The sequence below is a fragment of the Oculina patagonica genome, chromosome 3, assembly GCF_052425735.1.
Source record: "Oculina patagonica isolate OP01 chromosome 3, crgOcupat, whole genome shotgun sequence".
Lineage (NCBI taxonomy): Eukaryota > Metazoa > Cnidaria > Anthozoa > Scleractinia > Oculinidae > Oculina > Oculina patagonica.
In genome coordinates, this window is record NC_135760.1 from 4297403 (window position 1) to 4315536 (window position 18134).

Consider the following 18134-nt stretch of genomic DNA (forward strand, 5'->3'; position numbering starts at 1 on the left):
TTCATTCAAGTTCACACCAATACTGTACACTGCCAATGTTTTGCTGATGTCTTGAGAAGTGTCTTACCAACGTCACTAGTCAAATCTAAAATATATCCAAACCAAGTTGTGCAAACATTCTAATCTCTGTGACAGGCGACTTTGACGCCCAACTGTGCGGAAATGAAAATCGACATACTTCTTGCTAAATATATAAAGAATAGTTTTAAAGTGGAGTCCCCCTCAAAAAAATGTACCGCCAGATCACACTGCTATTTGTAGAAACCTGCAAAGCGTCTAGTTTCAAAAGTTTCCCACAAAAACATTGCGTGACATCAATGACGTTACCCCTTTAATTTACAAAAATAGCTTCAACTTGTCAAAGCAACTACAGTTTCACAATGGTGATTATTAGTACTTTACCCCTTAAGCTTTTTCCTCTGTCCTCCCGCCGAAGCAAAGAAGAGAACCAGATTGCAGATTAGCCCAAAAGTCGACCCAGTATTCCTACAACGATTTACTGTCAAAACTGAAATGAAACCGATTGGTCCAGGCTATCCCCGTAATTTTTAGCCGACAGGAGACTATCGTCTAGGACGACCAAAGGGTAAACTATAAATCGGCCACGCCCGATTAACAAAACATGCCGTTATGACGCCGGAAATCCAGCTCACGCATACTATACCCCGTGACTCACGCAAACCTCCGACTTACGTGCTACTACAGTCATTCCTTTCTAAACATTTTTTTTTGACCACCACAGTACCTTTCTACCCACCTGTTTTAACCTTTCAAAAATTAGAGCGTTCGAAACTAAATAAGATCCGTAATCACAAACAACATACAGCCGTTTACCAGCACTCTTTAAAACTCCTGAAACCCTTCAAAATCAGGCAAAATAAATCTTTGAAATAACCTTTATCAATGGTTCTTATTTTTTATTCAGTTCTATAAAATGCCTTTCATACACTACTGTCAAACAAAAATTTCAATTTCCTCAAAGTTTCAAGACAAAAGAATAACAAATATTTCGTGCACAATGTAATTTGATTAAGCCAATATTATCACGTCTAAAAATACTTCAAGCAATTCAGTGAAAACCCGTTTTTTTTTTCGTATCAACGAAAACCACTTTCGAATAATCAATACATGAAAATAACAATAAGATCAAAAGGAAGAAAGGAACCTTTCTAATTATTTGAAGACTTTCAAAGCCGTGATATTATGCATCCAATCCGCGATAAAATTTAATTACAACAAAATCCAAGTTCTCATTTTGAAGTCCATTTTTTTCAGTTGATACCTTTATCCAACTTGTGAAAAATTCCATTCAAGTTCCTATTAATACTGTACATTCCCAATGTTTTGCTCAGGTCTTCAGAAGCGTCTTACTAACCAAATCTAAAATAATTCCAAAACATGCTGTACAAACATTCTACTCTTTGTGACAAACGACTTGACGACCAATTGTTCAGAAATGAAAATCGACACAGTTCTTGCTTAATAAAAAAAAAGTTTTACGGCGGAGTCAGGCTCAAAAAATATACCGCAAGATCACACCCCCATTCATAGTCAGAAACCAGCAAACCATCTAGTTTGCTAAAAAAAAAACACTGCGTGACATCAATGACGTTACCTTTTTCATTTACAAAAATAACTTTAACTTGTCAAAGTAAGTGCAATTTCACAATGGTGAATATCAGTACAGTATGGGGCCCAGTTCTCGGCCGGGTCCAGTTCTCGGCCACTTTGTGTTTAACGCGTTTTTTCACACTCCAGTTGAATTAAAAGAAAAAGGTATTTCCTTCAAACGATAGACTGATTCATGTGCTTTAAGTATCTTGAGTTTGATCGTTCAATTCGATATAGAAAGCTCACACGTCGAGTTTACGCGGAGGTAGGTGAATTTGCATTCCCGAAAAATTTGTTTGTTTACGGCTCCTTAAAATTCATGGATGTAGTTAAATTCGTATTTTATCCAAAAGCCCCCACCATACGAGCTAATTTTTGGCATGTGAAACGTAGAATAATTCAGCTTTCTGCTTTAGTTAACTTTTCGTTGAACCGTTGTATTTTTTGGTCTTAATTTACTTCGAAAGTTTTTCTTGCGACGTTTGCGTATTTGCCAGTTCTCGGCCACCCTGCTCGCTATCACAGCTTAGCGCTTGGTTTTTAATATCATTTCATCTGCTGCTGCCAGAATGAAAGAAATAAATGTTTTAAAAATAAAGTTCAATCTTATCTCTAAGTTTTGAGCTGACTCTTGTCTTGTCTATTATTTCTACAACACCTAAATCTTTCAAGACCTTTTCACTGCAAAATAAACCATCTAAATGCACGGGTCACACAATGCGTTGCTAGAACCTGCACATAGGCAACTAGGCGCGTTAAAATCCTTCTTTTCTAAAGTAAAACAAAGCCTCATAAAAATAATTTGGAATCGATATAACATAAATAGGTTTACAGAGTGATTTTATGACTGTGAAAATTAATTGAGCATTTTTTTTACAGATAATTACGCACAAGCTTTTTAGTGGCCGAGAACTGGGCCAAGGTGGCCGAGAACTGGGCCCACAAATGGAGCTTCTATTTTTATTATTGCTCGGGCAAATTAATTTTTGACCGGTCGATAGCTTAACACCAAAAAGCTGAATAATGTAGCTAGCTCTGGGAGAAATTTTAAGTTCCTGCGATTCTTCTGAGGTAAGAAATACAAGTTTACGTCAAAAGTGGCCGAGAACTGGGCCCCATACTGTACTTTGCCCCGTAAGCTTTTTTCTCTGTCCTTCCGCCGAAGCAAAAAAACACAACCTGATTACACATTAACCCAAAAGTCGACCAAGTGTGCCTGCAACGATTTCCTGTCAAAACTAAAATGAAAACCATTGCGGTATGCGTCACCCGTAGCGGTTTTGTAGCAACCCCAAGCTATCCCCGTCTTTTTGGCCGCGCCAGGAGACTATGCTCTAGGACGACCAAATGGTAAACTATAAATCGGCCACGCCCGATTAAATAGCAAAATTGTCTTTATCATAGGGTCCACCTGGATTTAGCACTGACGGTCTCCGTCCCCGATTATGGCTCTTGATATGATAATCATATGGGTTGAGATTTTGCTATGGTTTTCCGGGTGCGAAAACTTTTCGGGACTTTGGAAAAACGGGCCCCTGGAGGCAACACTATACCTATTTATTTTTAGATCAAACTGGCAATTTCAAACCAAAACAGGTCAAAAACCACACGCTTTGGGGTGGCACAAACCTATTTAAATAGCTTGCACAGGGAAGTACATTCTCCCCTGTCCTACCCCTTCCCAGAGCGCCAAGTACACACTTGTATTTTGTGTGGTGCGCTGCAAAATCAGGCAAGAACCCGCCTGTTTGATCACCGAGTGGATAACTTAACTCGGTGAACAAAACCTCTGCTATGTGGCTGATAGATTCATTTTATTGTACATTCTCTTGATTAAGATAATAACGTATAGTGGTCTGTTCCAATAAGTCCAGGGATTGGAGAAGGCCAGATGCCTCAGTCACCTGAGTGCTGTAACTTATGTTCGGTTTGCATAGCATGGAGAGCTTAGGGGTGTTGCTATTCCCCTAGTGGTTCGAACGCCGATGCAACATTAAAAGTCAATCGAGATTTTAACTCCCTTGTATAAAATGTAATTCTTTTTTTCACTGCTACTCTTTGGTGTAGTTTGTCATTTGTCTAAGTCAAAATTGATGGAAAGAGAATCTAAATAAAAAACCTTGCCGAATAAATAATCGAAAAACTCAAAATTTACTCTAATCTGAGATTAGCTTAATCTTGCGCTCAAAATTTGCTGAATAAATAGTTACAAAACTCAAAATTCACTCTATTTTAATCTTGCGCCCAGAATTTTTATCTTTTTTTCAGCTTCCTGTTTTTTTTTTTTTTATTGAAGTCTCGCAGGGCCAGCAGAAGGTTGGAAATTTGCCAATCGTGGGCTGACCTCCAAACTTTCCAACGAGTTAAACGTAGTTAACGTAGTAAGAGAAGAAACTGAGCGACAGTATTGTGGCCGCATAGCTCCAATCAGCCTCGGTTCAGTCTCTGGCGGATGTGGTTGATTTTTCTCAGGGCGGAAGAAAATGATATAGAGCTTGGGCCCAAACAAGCAGATCAGTCCCACTGAACAGCATAATATGACAAGAAAACAGCATAGGATGGTCCTGTAGAACCCCTTGGTACCCAAGGCGGTCGGGACGAAAACCGCTCCGCTTATACACACAGTGACCATGCTGAAGGCGATGAATTTAGCTTCGTTGTAGTTCTCGGGAACTTTGCGCACTAAGAACGCTTGGTAAGTGCAGAGCAGGATCAGCGCAGCGTTGAACGTCGCCCAGATCGTGACACCCACTAATGATTCGCCCGCACACTCTAGCGTTACTTCATACTGTCCGTGTGTGACTCTTACGACCTTCTGAGGGGAGATGATGATCCAGATTGCCGCAATAGAGTTCTCCATCATGACGCAGAGCCACACGAATACCAGCTGCCACTTGTTGCTGAGGAAGTACGTTTTTCCCGTGCGCATGGTTTTCATGCTGAAAATTCGCGCGATGCGATTGGTCTTCGTCAAGAGCGAACCGATCACCATGGCGATGCCGCTGCTCATGAGAAACGGGCGCATATGGCAGAAAAGGGATGTCGGTTGCAGAATTAACGTTATAGGAAGGGTATAGCACCAAGCTAGTCCACACAGCAGGATGTAGGAAATTTCCAGGCTTGAAGCCTTCACAACGGGCGTCTTTCTTTGTTTAAACAACGTTACAAATGTTGTAAAAACAGCGCAGATCCCGACTCCGCTAGCGCCCGCTACAGCCATGCCAGCGGGTGTGCTGTAAACTTCAGTCGAACGAATGACGTCACAAAAAGACTTGTCGTTATTGGCTTGTGATCCATCCGGGCAACTCACGCACGCTGTCGCTCCAGATTTGTTAGAGATGCTGTTGCCATGGCAACGTAGGCAGTTCCAACAGCACTCTGGGAAGTGCTTCTTGGGCTCCTTCCAAAACCCTGGTCCACATCTGGGACTGCACCTTGCAAAGGACTGGAGTCCGCTGAAAGGGTGTCGACCACGCAAAACTTTAAACCCCGCTCCCAGATACCAGCTTCCAAGGACATCAAATTGAAATTCTCCGCTGCGATTGTGCACAAAAATAATGTTGTAGTAGGCCCTCGCGCTTCCACTTTCGTCAAATGACACGCGGTGCCCCGTGGGCGACACGAATGACGCGTTTTTTATGTAACTATAAACTTCTGTTTGTACGGTTTTTGAGACGTTGACAAGACAAGTCTTCTTGGAACACCGGTACATGTTATGCAGACCATACGCCACGGCATACACTGCATCTATTGCCGTGCTGGTGTATGATGAATAATCTGTCGGTTCACTCAAATTCAGCAATTTCTCAACGTAGCCCTTATACGCCCGTAGCCAAGGATTTCGTTGCAGGCGTTCGTGAGTGATGTTCCGAAAATAAGCCCTAAACGGTTTGTAAATTCTCAAGTTAGGTTCCACATTGATCCAGTATTTCAATATCTCTTGATTGTTGCGTAAAACCGAGTAAGATCGAGCAAATGCATCAGAGCCAATCCAAATGTATCCAGTCATGTTTTCTTCGCGCGCAATGTTAATGAAATAATCTGCATCGTTGAGTTCAGCAAAGAGCACAATCACCCTTGCCTCGGGATGTTCGCGAATTTTCGAGACAATTTCGCGCACTTTTGCTTTGGGAGTTCTCACAGTGAAGACCACGTCTACCGCGATGCAGATGCGAGAGTGCTCCCGGCTGTTCACGGTTTGCTTAAACGAATCGATTCCGGAGCGACCATATTCCGTATCGGAGGCGACGGTCGAAACGAAATTCCAATCGAATTCTCGGATAATGTCCACCATTGCTTGCGCTTGACGCGTGTCCGATGGAACCGTGCGCAAAAAGTTTTTAAAACGCTTACGGTCGCTTAAAAGACGACTGGTAGACGCGTAGCTTACAACTGGGACGTGAAATAACCCCGCTAGATTAGTAACTGCGATTGTGATCCCGCTATATGCGGCTCCAACGATGGCGACGCCTTTATTTCTTGTGTCTTGCGCGCTCAGTGCCGAAGCATTTTTCAGCGCAGAAGTATTTTTCGCCAATTCGCAGGCTCGAATACTTTCAAAATCTTCCGTGTACATGTAGGCTTCGCGGATAAAACCAAACTGTAGAGATTCTCTTATCGTATGATCAACACTGTTGCAAGTGTCTTTAATATCGACGCCCAGTGTGACACCCGGTAGCAAAGTTTTGTTTTTGTTGATTTGGTCGACAGCGTAAAGAATCGCTTCGGCGTGCTGTAGTCCGCGGAAGTTAAAAGGGCCACCACAATGATGATTGAACTTTCCGTGGGAGTTTTGCGCTGGATCTTCCTCCCTTGTCCCGGGGGGATAATGAACTGGCGCTAGACCATCGAGCATTACGTCTCCTGGTAAGAAAATCCGTGGAGATTGTCTTGCTGGTGGCTCTCCTTTGACTAGAAGAGCACTTACGCCGAGTAGCGCTAAACAACATTCAACAAACATCTTGGATTCGCTTCAAAAAATCGAGCAGCTGTAAAACTCAACAACAACAACAGATCTCAACTCAGGTTTCGATTACTTCTACAATGTTTTTCTGTGCGAAAAAGGTCTATTTTTCCTTCTCCTTCTTGTCCCGTTGTCCAATAGTTTGCCGCGCCTTTTCGCTGTGTCTTGTTTTGCCACAAATGCTCTCCGCGGCCGGCAAAAAAGCAAATAGAAATCTTCCTTTGGAAAAGCCGTTTCTTTGTTCTACTAACCCAAACATGCAGCAAACATATTAATAAAGTGCCTGTCGCCAATGTTTTTCCTAGATAGAGAGATTCATAATCTGACAAGTTATTTTAAATAGAGAAAATCCACAAAAAGAAATCGTACAGATCGCCTCATTAAATGTGTTCCGTTTCCGCGTTTCCGCAGTATGTATACGCACAGAACGACAAATAACACGAATAATAAGACTCGTGTAAATAAAACGAACGGGTTGACATTCTAAAAAGTGTAAGCCTTTTAGGACGTGTATTAATTGACGTAACAAAAGAGCCTTCTGTATAATTTTTCTTACCTACGAGCTATTTCCGTGCGATTTTTAAAAGTATCAACTCAGCAAGGCCTTATATGACTCAAGGTCGCCGGGGTATGCTTTTTCAACACAAATGTTGAAAACTCTAAGTTTCGGAAAAATACAGGCTGGAATCAGCTGGCCCTGTCACTTAAATTGGTTTGGCTAAGATTGATTTACATTTTCGACTTCAAATAAAAGCTTGACAGCCGTGCAAAAAGATGGAATTCCGGCAGGTGTCGGGCAATTATTAAAACTTAGGAAACCCTACCATTTGTTAAAAACTTTGCCATCTACAACGGCTTGTAGACTGTAACAGGGCGAAAACTGCTTTTTTTTATTTTTTAATCAATCATTTGAAGAATATTTATATAATGTATATAAAATAACAAGGAAGGGTTAATGAATTTTAGCTCTATAATTTCCTTTTATCGTGTTATCTGTTTGCACTTTTGATAGCATTTCAAACTTCCTTGGGTTTCACTTTCTAAGTTTATTTTCCTAAGTTTTAATGCAATACACTTCTTAACTTCGCCCATTTCAGAGCACTTACGGCTCATGAAAGTCTTATCTTTCGCCAATAAAAGCAAATTTTGCCGTATTACTGGCAAACGAGGATCGCTACTAATTTAATAGCCTGTCTCTTCTTGACCCCTTTTTGGTTAAATTATGTCCAGGACTGACAACTTAATTAAAAAGAAGTTTTAATGTTTGTTCTAATTCAATGGCAATCACTCGATAATGAAGTTTTATAGAAAGAACGCTCTTTCGAGCGGAGATTAAAAATGCTAAAGTTTATACTTGTCTCATTATGGTTTGATAATGAAATAATATTCTGTGTACATTTGTTCGTTTGCCTGTCTCGTAAATTGAATGTTAAAATTGTCTTTCCCAAGATCCCAGTCTCCCAAGCCCATCACTTCTCACGGTTCTTTATATCGTTTTGTAAAGAATATGAACTGGGTACGAATAAACAAACATAACCAAGTACACCCAAAAAACACAAAGCTTTCAATCCATTAGCTAGGCCAAAACTCCCCAAAACTGCTTTCTTTGGAACGGACAACTTACGGTTATCGACCATTACACTGTGAACTGCATGATTATTACAAGAGCCAAGAAAAACTTTGTTCATAACTCCTTTTCCTATGTAGTGGATCGGTGGCTGACAGGCTATGCATGCACCATAACAAAAACAGCAACAACCTTCATTCACATTCAATCTTACATACACAAACAAATATATGTATAAAAGAATGTTCTTGAAACGGATATACATGACAAAGCTGCAATCAATGGCAAAAATACACGTGCATATCGTCTGGGCCCAACTGTAGTTATACATTTACTTACACCCTCTCATTTGTTTATTAACTTTTTTCTATACATTTTCAGGGGGGGGGGGGGTCGGCTCTATATGAGGATTGGGTTCCTCCCTGCCAACACCTTTTGCAATATTATAGGCTATTCTGCAGATTAAAAAAGGTTCGAGTTCGTCTTTTCAATCGACCTCCTTTGCTCCCCTGGTCGCAGTGATAACTTTGACTTCATAAAATTAAAGTTGAAGTTCGTACACACATACACCAAAATGGAATTTCTGGCGTTTGCGTGAATACAGATTAGCCAGAAATGAAAAATTTTTGCGGCACGAGAATTGTGGAGACTGCGTTTAAATATCTCAGTTAAAGTGAGCATGTGCTTTTTGCTCCCACCCAGATTAAGTGAAAGTAGTTTATTTATAGGTTTCGTTTGTGATTTCGGCAATTTTGCTTGTGCGCGCTCCCAGGGCAGTCTATAGCTCGGACCAAACGAAGATGAGAGTTGATGAGAGTTCAAACTCTCACTCTCGTTTGGCATGGAACTCTCATGCACTTTCATCGACTCTCATGCACTCTCATTGACTTTGAACGTGTTCAAATTTTTTAAAAAGAGTGGATGAGAGTTTGATGAACTCTCGTTCTCGTTTGGCCCGGGTTGATGATAGTTGATAAGAGTTGACGAAATTTCTCATGTGAGTCAACTGTCATCCTCGTTATGCCCGAGCTTATCGAAAATTAGACCGCCCTTGCGTAGCCAATGAGATTGCGAGTTTGCCAAATAGTCGGTCGAACCGGGTTATGCTAATTTTCGTTAGCATATCCCAGCTGCCGTCTATTGGCAAAACGCGCGATCTGATTGGCTACACAGATGCCTATCGGAGCGCGCGCCCAGTTTTTCGCTGAATTTCATCAACAAATCCTTCAAAAAATCAACTCTAGCGATATTGACTGTTCTGTTCTGTGTTATGCTTAAACAATTAGACGGCTCGCTCTCGGTTTCTACCGGCTTTTCTTCGCCCCGAACCAACTATCAGCTGTTAGCATAACCACACTGACCTACTATTGGTAATCGCGCGATCTGATTGGCTACACTGGTGCCTACTATCGATCCTTATAGTTCACCACTAAATTTTCTCCGATTCTGATTGGTTTAAATTGAACACGTGACGCGATAGTGCCCGTCCGCCGGAGGGCACTATCAGCCCATAGTGCCCTCCCGTGAAAAATGCCCGGATCGATAGTGCCCGCCCGTGACTTTTTTTTTGTAAACAAGCTGCCTGCAGACAAAAAACCGAACCAAATTTACTGCATTTAGTGGGTTTCTCGTCTGGTTTTGTTTCGTTTGTTAAATTTCGGCTTTCAATTGAGTTTTTTATCCTCAAAAGTAAAAATAATTCACGTGCGTGTTTTTGTATGTGCGCGCGGAAGAAAATTTAGTGGTGAACAATAAAGACAATAGAGTGTTTCTGTCTCGGAACTATCGGTCTGATAGTTGCCCCTTGGAAATTTGATGTTCTTAAAACTAGCATATTTGCCCTCGAAGCTTCGCTTCTCGGGCTAATATTTGTTTTAAGAACATCAAATTTTCGCGGGGCAACTATCAGCCGATAGTTCCTCGACAGAAACACTCTATTGTTAAAGTAGAAGGCTCTCGGACCGCGCGCGTAGTCTTCGCTGAATTTTATCAATCAAAACCTTCAATAAATCAATTCTAGCGATATTCTGAGTTTAATAGATCGGTCAGTGGGTTATGCTAACACAATTAGACGGCCAACCTCGTCCCCAGGGCCTTCTCGGGACGAGTTTTCAAAATGGCGGCTCGTCACGAGAAGACCCTGGGAAAGGCTGGGTCACGTGTTAAAAAATCTCCAAAAATCTTGGAGATTTTTATCACGTTAATTTTTCGGAGAAGCCAAAACAAAATGGCGGTCGAGTTTGAATTCGAATTGACTCTTTGACGGCGTTTGAGGGCGTAAACTTCATGCAGGAGTCAGTGATTACTTCGTAAAGCATAGATATTATTTCAGGAATTTCAAAATGTTTTGAAGTAGGCGTCAGCAACTGTACTGGACGAGTAGGCGGCTGTGACAAGCCGAGCTCGTTTCTGATTGCTACGGCCAAAGCATTAAACTGGTGAACAAAATCAAGTGCCTGGTGGAACTCCGGCTGCTGCAGGCTTGTTTTGAAAACCCTGTTATTTTCGCCAGGTGTTTGAAAGTAGTCCGTGAGGTATGAGAATCGGGAAGGTACGGAAAGTAAAAAAAATAAAGTGGCTATTCGTACGGCACCCGTACGGCGACTTCCATTTGCTATTCGTACGGGAGTCAGAAAATGTTATTAAATTTCTGTGTAAGTTTTGATTATTTCCAGTCCAAAACGTTATATTTAACTTTGGAAGAGTAAAGCGATTCTGGAATGCGCTGTTTAGTTGAACCAGACTTATTTCCGTAGGCCCTGTATACCGTACGCGAACAACTCATTTTACCGAGTCAAACTCACGCATATATCACGCTACGAGAAAGGGCCGTACGGCGACAAGTATTTGCTATTCGTACGGGATTCCTCTGAGCAAAAAAAATAGTAACCAATAAAGTTTTTAATGTCTTACCTGTTGTTTGAATGCAAAAACTTTGAATGGACGGAATACGGGAGTCCACGTACACCGGCTAAACCTTTTCCTGATCAGTGAAATACTCAGCGATGTTTTCCGTAAGAAAATCTGGGTAATGTTCATCGCAGTATGGATGCTTGTTTTCTTTTTCACTTAGCTGCTTAGGGGACCACGCAAATATGGCCGTATAAATAGCAAGAAAGCTAGTTGCGTATGCTCCCGGGATAAGCTGTTTTTCGTTGTGGAAGCTCGAAGTTTTTGCATTCAAACAACAGGTAAGCCGGACATTAAAAACTTTATTGGTTACTATTTTTTTTTTTTTGCTCAGAGGAATCCCGTACGAATAGCAAATACTTGTCACCGTACGGCCCTTTCTCGTAGCGTGACATATGCGTGAGTTTGGCTCGGTAAAAGTTCTAAGTGTCATGCGAGTTGTTCGCTTACGGAAATAAGTCTGGTTCAACTAAACAGCGAATTCCAGAATCGCTTTACTCTTCCAAAGTTAAATATAAAGTTTTGGAATGGAAATAATCAAAACTTACACAGAAATTTAATAACATTTTCTGACTCCCGTACGAATAGCAAATGGAAGTCGCCGTACGGGTGCCGTACGAATAGCCACTGCGAAAAAAATAAATGTTACACAGTCTGTAAGCTTATGTACTGAACTTATGTAAGTCTGAATATATTTACTTTCTGTATTTTGATTGAGTGCAAAAGAAAATAAAACTTAGCTGCTTACAGGTAAAGAGGCAAAATGTGTGCCCAATACCTCACAAATGTATGATTAACATATCAATCAATTTCAGTGGCAATTTTTTTCTGCTTTATAATTCATTCTAACTTATTTATACAGTGTTACACATAAGCTTTACCCTACTAAAAGCTTAAACTAAACTCATACATGTTCGCTTTTATGTGACCAAGTTCACTCTGTTCTACAAACTTTTACATAAGGTGAAATTATGAAATATTCATATATTTATTACAAGGTTATGCATATTACAATCTTAAGCTTTACCCTAAAAGGCTAGATTGCAGAATACCCGGCCACTATTTTGCATCTCATTGAATAACTAAGTGCCTTTTGTGTTATGCCTCGTTCTTTAAAGCATTCCAACACATGTAAATGAAGTGACCGGGTATTCTGCAATCGCTCCCCCTGAAAGCTTGAAATTAAATTTATACATGTTTGAGGCTTACCTTATAGTTGAGACCAATTTCACTTTGTTTTACAAACTTGTACATGTGGTGAAGTTTTAACCGAAATTTTGAGATATTTCCATCCACTCGAGTTGCTATTTTGTACATCAAAACAGGTGAACCCACACAGCTGTAATCTTCTGGAGTTAGTTTTAACTTTTTTACCACAGCAGTTTAAAATATTGACACTTTCATTTCAAAGATGTTATGCACAAAGTTATGCACATAATAGAATTAAACAGGGTGTAGAACTTGGGATTACACCTGCGACCACATATGGCAGGCAAGTTAATGTTGTGTTGCTTGAAATGATGTCTAAATCACAAATTTTACTGGAGAAGGGAGATTTAACATTTAATCAGAATACAAAGTGCTTAAAGATGATCACTATTACATTACCCACATGTTGCTCTTTTGAACTTTATGGCATCAGTGTGTTGCCACTACTGTTAGGAAGCAATGATGTGTTCTTTGCATAAAACCCAGGCTTGTAAATGACGGGGATGATCGAATGGAGGCAAAGCTCAGGACCCCAAAAAATCCCCAAGTCTTCCGACATTACCCAAAAAAATCCCTGGACCAAAAATAACCCCCCAAAAAGTCCCTTGTCAAATTACCCCTAAATTACCAGGAGGGGCAATAATATAACACAAAGAAAATCATAAAAAATTGAACGCTCGTGTTTGTTTATTCATCATACCATAAATACGCCAAGGCCACACCAAGGCATTATGATTCGTTTTTAATACTTAAAAAATCCCCAATTTAAATCAAGTCACCCAAAAAAATCCTGGAATCGAAAATCTTAAACCCAAAAAAATTCTTCGATCATCCCCGTCGTCTACAAGCCGGAGTACCCCCCCCCCCCCCCCCCTTGGGGCATGAAACAAATGGGCAATACATGGATTTTTGCATAGATGGCATCTGTGGACTTTAACCACTTTTAAGCCTTGTAAATATTAATTTTATGATGATCATGTTCTGTTAGTTTCAAAAAATGCTGCCTGTTTTATCATGAGGGAGTGAGGGTGGTACATATATAATTTGAAGCTGCAAACAGGGCTGGGCTTCATCATCCAAGTGACACATGACTTCCCAAACATTTCCATAATACAATGCTATCAGGTTTTGATGTGGAATGAGCCACATCAAAACACAACACTGATAAGGGTTTCCTCATAAAGTATTCATTTAGGGTAGCCTTATGACATAAATCAAAACTATGACAGTGAGATAGGTAAATGACGTGACCTCACAAAGAACATATTCTGTATTTTTATTTTCCTGATTGCTCTCTTTTTTAGTCTTGTTTGTGAGTGTTTGATCACATTTTCTAAGTTTCATCAGAAATATTTTGTTACAAACAAGTGTTTTTAAATTGAATATACTCTGTCTGTCATGTTTGCAATCAGCCTTTACTGATCATGAGATAAATGTAAAAGGGAAAGCACGCAAGTCTGAGACAACATTCTCTAAGAACAATACACAATACAACTTTAATTTTTTTTAAGAAATAAAATTTCTTCATCAATTATTAATTAATATTTAATAGATCTTTTATGAAGACACTTAATTTATCTCCTTTGGTCACCAATTTTCTCCAGCATTTCTTGAGCATGATTTAAAACAGGCCCACCACTTGTATAAAGACCTACAAAAAGGACTGATATAAATAAATTCATAATGAGTACAGACCCTTGAAAGCACCAATATCATATTCGGAAGAATGCAGACAGTAAGGAATAAGTGAATATGTGCTCGAACGTGACAAATTAACATCGAATTTCCTCCGAAAAAGAACAAGAGCACTTTAGGTCGAACTACGTCAACGACGGGCAGAAATTCCTTTACGTTTTAGATTAGCATCTCGTACACTGAGCTGCAGCCCGGTGTCGAAATGACTCTTCCATCTTGAATGTTACTCTTCGACAGTCAAAGAAACAAAGCAAAAAGTTCGCAATGAAGTGAATTGAACGCTTGTACCTTTTTCTTTTACTTCTACTTCTACCGAATAATTTGAATCTTGGGAATTATAAATATAACGGAGAAGACTCACGTATCCAGCTGTAAATGGCTTAAATTCCAAGTAAAATCGCCCCCATTAGAACCCAGTCCGCCATATTTGTTTTGGATCATTTAAACCAATCAGGATTCAGGTTAGAATGGGCCAGTCTGGGATGCCGTTATATCACCCTTTCCCAGGGTCTTCTCGTGACGAGCCGCCATTTTGAAAACTCGTCCCGAGAAGGCCCTGGGGACGAGGTTGTTAGACGGCTCGCTCTCGGTTTCTATCGGCTTTTGATAGTTGGCGAGGGGCTTCGCCCCTCGCCAACAAAACATTCAACAAAACATTCAAATAATCAACAATAGCTATATTCTGGAGTTCTTGAGAGTGTGTCCAAGTAAAACTGCCGAAATCACAAACTCAAACTACAAATAAACTTCTAGGTTTCTGACTGCTGTCTTTTACATAATCTACTAGCAAAGCTTTTAGACCCATCACCGTCCGTTTCTTAGAATGGTAGAAAACTTGCACGTGTATAAAAACTAGAAAGTGGGAGACTTCAGGAATGATAATTGAGTCAAGGTAGGTAGGTAAAGGTAAAGTCTGCTTCGAGCCAAGTGGCCCATACAGGCCGGAGCTTATCCCGGTTTCCGTAGCATTAAGCGACTAGGAGTATTTCTACTCCCCCCTGGATGGGATGCTAGTCCATCGCAGGGTTACCCCCCCAGCAGTAAATTCGCTGGTACCCATTTATACACCTGGGTGGAGAGAGGCACTGTGAGAGTAAAGTGTCTTGCCCAAGAACACAACGCAGCACCCCGGCCAGGTCTCGAACCCGGGCCGTTCGACTCGGAGGCGAGCGCGCTAACCATTAGGCCACCGCGCCTCCCATAATTGAGTCAAGCTCTGAATTATTTTACTTGTTGTTTTGAATTGCAAATTAATTATAATCATAAACATTTCTTTTTTATATATTTTATCATTATTACTTCTTGAAGATGCAAACCGAAGCAAGCAATAGCACTTTTCAGTTCCCTCGTATTCATGATTTACTACTGACTAGTTAACGTTCCAACTGCCTTTATAGTCACGCTTCAAGTAGTCACAAGTTATGGTTACACAGTACCGGTTTGTGGAATACAAGCATAGTTTTTTCACCTTAAGAAGGCAACATTTCTCATGCTTTACAAAAATGCAAATTTTAAAATATGCAAAGGTTCAGCATCATTGCTTCTTCGATTTCAGCAATTTAAAACACGATAATGTGGGTTCTGTTGATGACCGTTAATCGTCGCTAAAAAACAAAAGGAAATTTCTTGTCGCCACGTTGAGTGTTCACTTAATTGATATGTAAAATGTCCTTGGTTAAAGACATGCTTTGAAACACGTTCCGTGGTCCCTGACTACCAAACAATATTATGCATAGTAATTACAAGCTAACAACATCAACAACAAAAGGAGTTTTGTCTAGTACAATGATCGAAAATATGTCCTGCTTGCGGCCTAAGACTCCGTCCACACTGATCCAGGTAAATTTGAAAACGGAGAAATTTGAAAACGCCGCGTAAAATGTTTTCCGTCCACATTAACCCGGGTAAATTTGAAAACGATACGCTTCATTGGTGAGCGTTTTCGTTTTCGGTAACCGAAAACGCCGTTTCAGTGTGGACGGTTGGCCTAACAGGGGAAAAAAAGACGCGTCTTCAAATTTACCCGGGTCAATGTGGACCTAAGTCACGCCTTTGAGCAACGAGAACACAATCATCTAAACACAATGTAAATAGCTGATTAGAGGACCAAAAGCCAATATGTTTCTTGCATGTAATTTCTTTTGTTCAGTTCTGCTCTGCTCTGCTCTCTAACGCTCTTCCAGCACCAGACAATCGCCTTCCTCGCCTGAACTTTCTTCAAAAAGGCTTTCGCTCAGCTGATGTTTTTTAATGCAACAGTGGTAACAGATGATGTGGCAAACTAAATGAATGATAAACCAGGTCATAGCGTGAAATGCGAACACGATTCCCACAAACTCGTCGTTACTGGGAGAATTTTGCCACGGATCTGCTCCAAAAAGGACAAAACCAATTTGGAAAAACCAGCTTCCTTGCAAGCTCAGTAAATACGCCTTTAAAAAACCCATGAAGTAAATAAATTGGTCTGAAATAACCGCTAAGAGGAAAACACCAGCGGTGACGAAAACTAAAATGTAAAGGATTGTATGCAATCGAACATTGAGCTCATCTCGGCCATGCAGATGGAAGAAAAACAAAAACCCTTCGAACCAAAAGGCCAGTGACTCGACCAATAGTCGAACTTTGGCGGGAGCGGTAACAAAGCGTACCACATGACAAGATCGACCACACCGCTGAGGCCAAAAAATCCGTACATAACTGAATGCGCGTAATTATCCAAGTGTGCGGGGATGAATTCTCCATTCTCGTCAAACAAGGTCGCTGCTTTAGAAATGTGGAGCTCGGCTATAACACCCAGCACTGCGAAGACAACTTTTATAATGGGCTCCACAGGGAGTTTAGCAAGCCTGGTACCGCCACACGTGTACCACACGGTTTGTACGGACGTCGTTGACCCGCGCAAGTTCGCTTTTGTCAAATATTCACCTCGAACTCTACGAGAATAATTTTTGTGACTGCTCCGCAGAATCTCGCCGATAAACCACCACACGGACCCTACTATGAGGAACACGCCCGGGATAAGATGTCCACGTAACGACCCCATGTTGCTACAGAATCGGTATACGCTGTTTGCGTGTGAAATAACTTGTCTATCGCGCGCCCAACTAGTTCATATCATGCATAAAAACATGCAATTTGTCATGTTTCTTCGAGTGGAGTTCTTAAGGTGGCTCAACTGGATTTTCAAGGGGTAACACCGCTCAAGTTTGATAATTAACTACGTCGCCATTAACAATGCTATCGAAAAACGATCACCACAGTTGTATCAGATAAAGATGAAATTTTTTTATGATTAGTGTTATATTGACATCGGAGTTGCCATAGCGACGAAATGACGTCATTACGTCTTTTACTTTCGCTCGTATTACTCGGCACCAGGAGATTTTTACGAAAATCGCTCAAAGGAGCTTGTACCACACATAGTTGCCTCGATGTTGGCAAAGTTTGAACAAATTCTATGAGAGCGTTTTCGAAATATTTGGGGATGAAGTTTTCGGGGCTATAAAAACAGTCAAAAACATACTAACGAGAAAATGGGGTAATATCTAAAGAAAACGACGCGCCTGTGAATTGCAATTTCATCATATGGTAGTTTGATTTCGTTTAAAATCGTGTGTAAAACAGTGGCGGGGATTGCTTTGGTCGATTGCGAGAAAAAAGAATTTGATGAGCGTGCGTTCCGGTGCTCTTGTTGCCATTTTCGTTTATTATTTGGTCTATGCCTACAAAAGTGATAATAAATTAAAAACCGCTCAATGAATTTTTTTTAAAATTTGACAAACTCGAGGTTTGTCATCTATTGATAAAGCTTGCAAGTTTCAAGCTCATTGAAAACATTTAAGGCAGTAAAATTGGGCCTCCAATGTACTGATTTTTTCTCGCAGATTTCATGTTTACAAGCGAGTGTCCTCATTATTCACGGGTATTGTTTTAAGTTTCATATCTTCGTGCACCACTCCAGTAAAAAAATTCATTTGCATTAAACAGGACGCTCGATTGCTTTCCGAAACATTTTCCGAAGCATGCTAATCTGCCTTGGGGTGAGAATAGCAATGACAATATCTGCAGAACAATAGCTTTTGTTTTCTGGACAGAGGCCCTTGACATCAATAGCTCGACAAATGCTTTTACAATTTTTTAAGCAATGTAAGCATGTTTCGGAAAATTGTTCGGAAAGCA

General features: G+C 40.6%; 1 protein-coding gene and 1 pseudogene across 2 annotated transcripts in view; both read right to left on the minus strand.

The window, feature by feature from the left end:
* Nucleotides 1-17107, minus strand: part of LOC144646231 (transmembrane protein 45B-like) — a 113718-nt pseudogene extending 96611 nt beyond the window's left edge. Inside the window, exon 1 of the transcript XR_013569371.1 lies at nt 15995-17107. The product of XR_013569371.1 is annotated as a transmembrane protein 45B-like (transcript). The remainder of the gene's footprint in view (nt 1-15994) is intronic.
* LOC144646157 (metabotropic glutamate receptor-like) lies at nt 3416-7216 on the minus strand. Its single transcript, XM_078505693.1, has 2 exons — nt 7131-7216; nt 3416-6875 (listed from the first exon to the last, which is right to left on the minus strand). Exon 2 carries the CDS (start codon nt 6569-6571, stop codon nt 3899-3901), a length of 2673 nt encoding a protein of 890 aa, XP_078361819.1. The 5' UTR covers nt 6572-6875; nt 7131-7216; the 3' UTR covers nt 3416-3898.
* Nucleotides 17108-18134: the final 1027 nt, after the last annotated feature.

Coding starts and splice junctions, on each gene's coding strand:
- LOC144646157 (XM_078505693.1), bottom strand. CDS start 6,571: ATGTTTGTTGAATGTTGTTTAGCGCTACTCGGCGTAAGTGCTCTTCTA.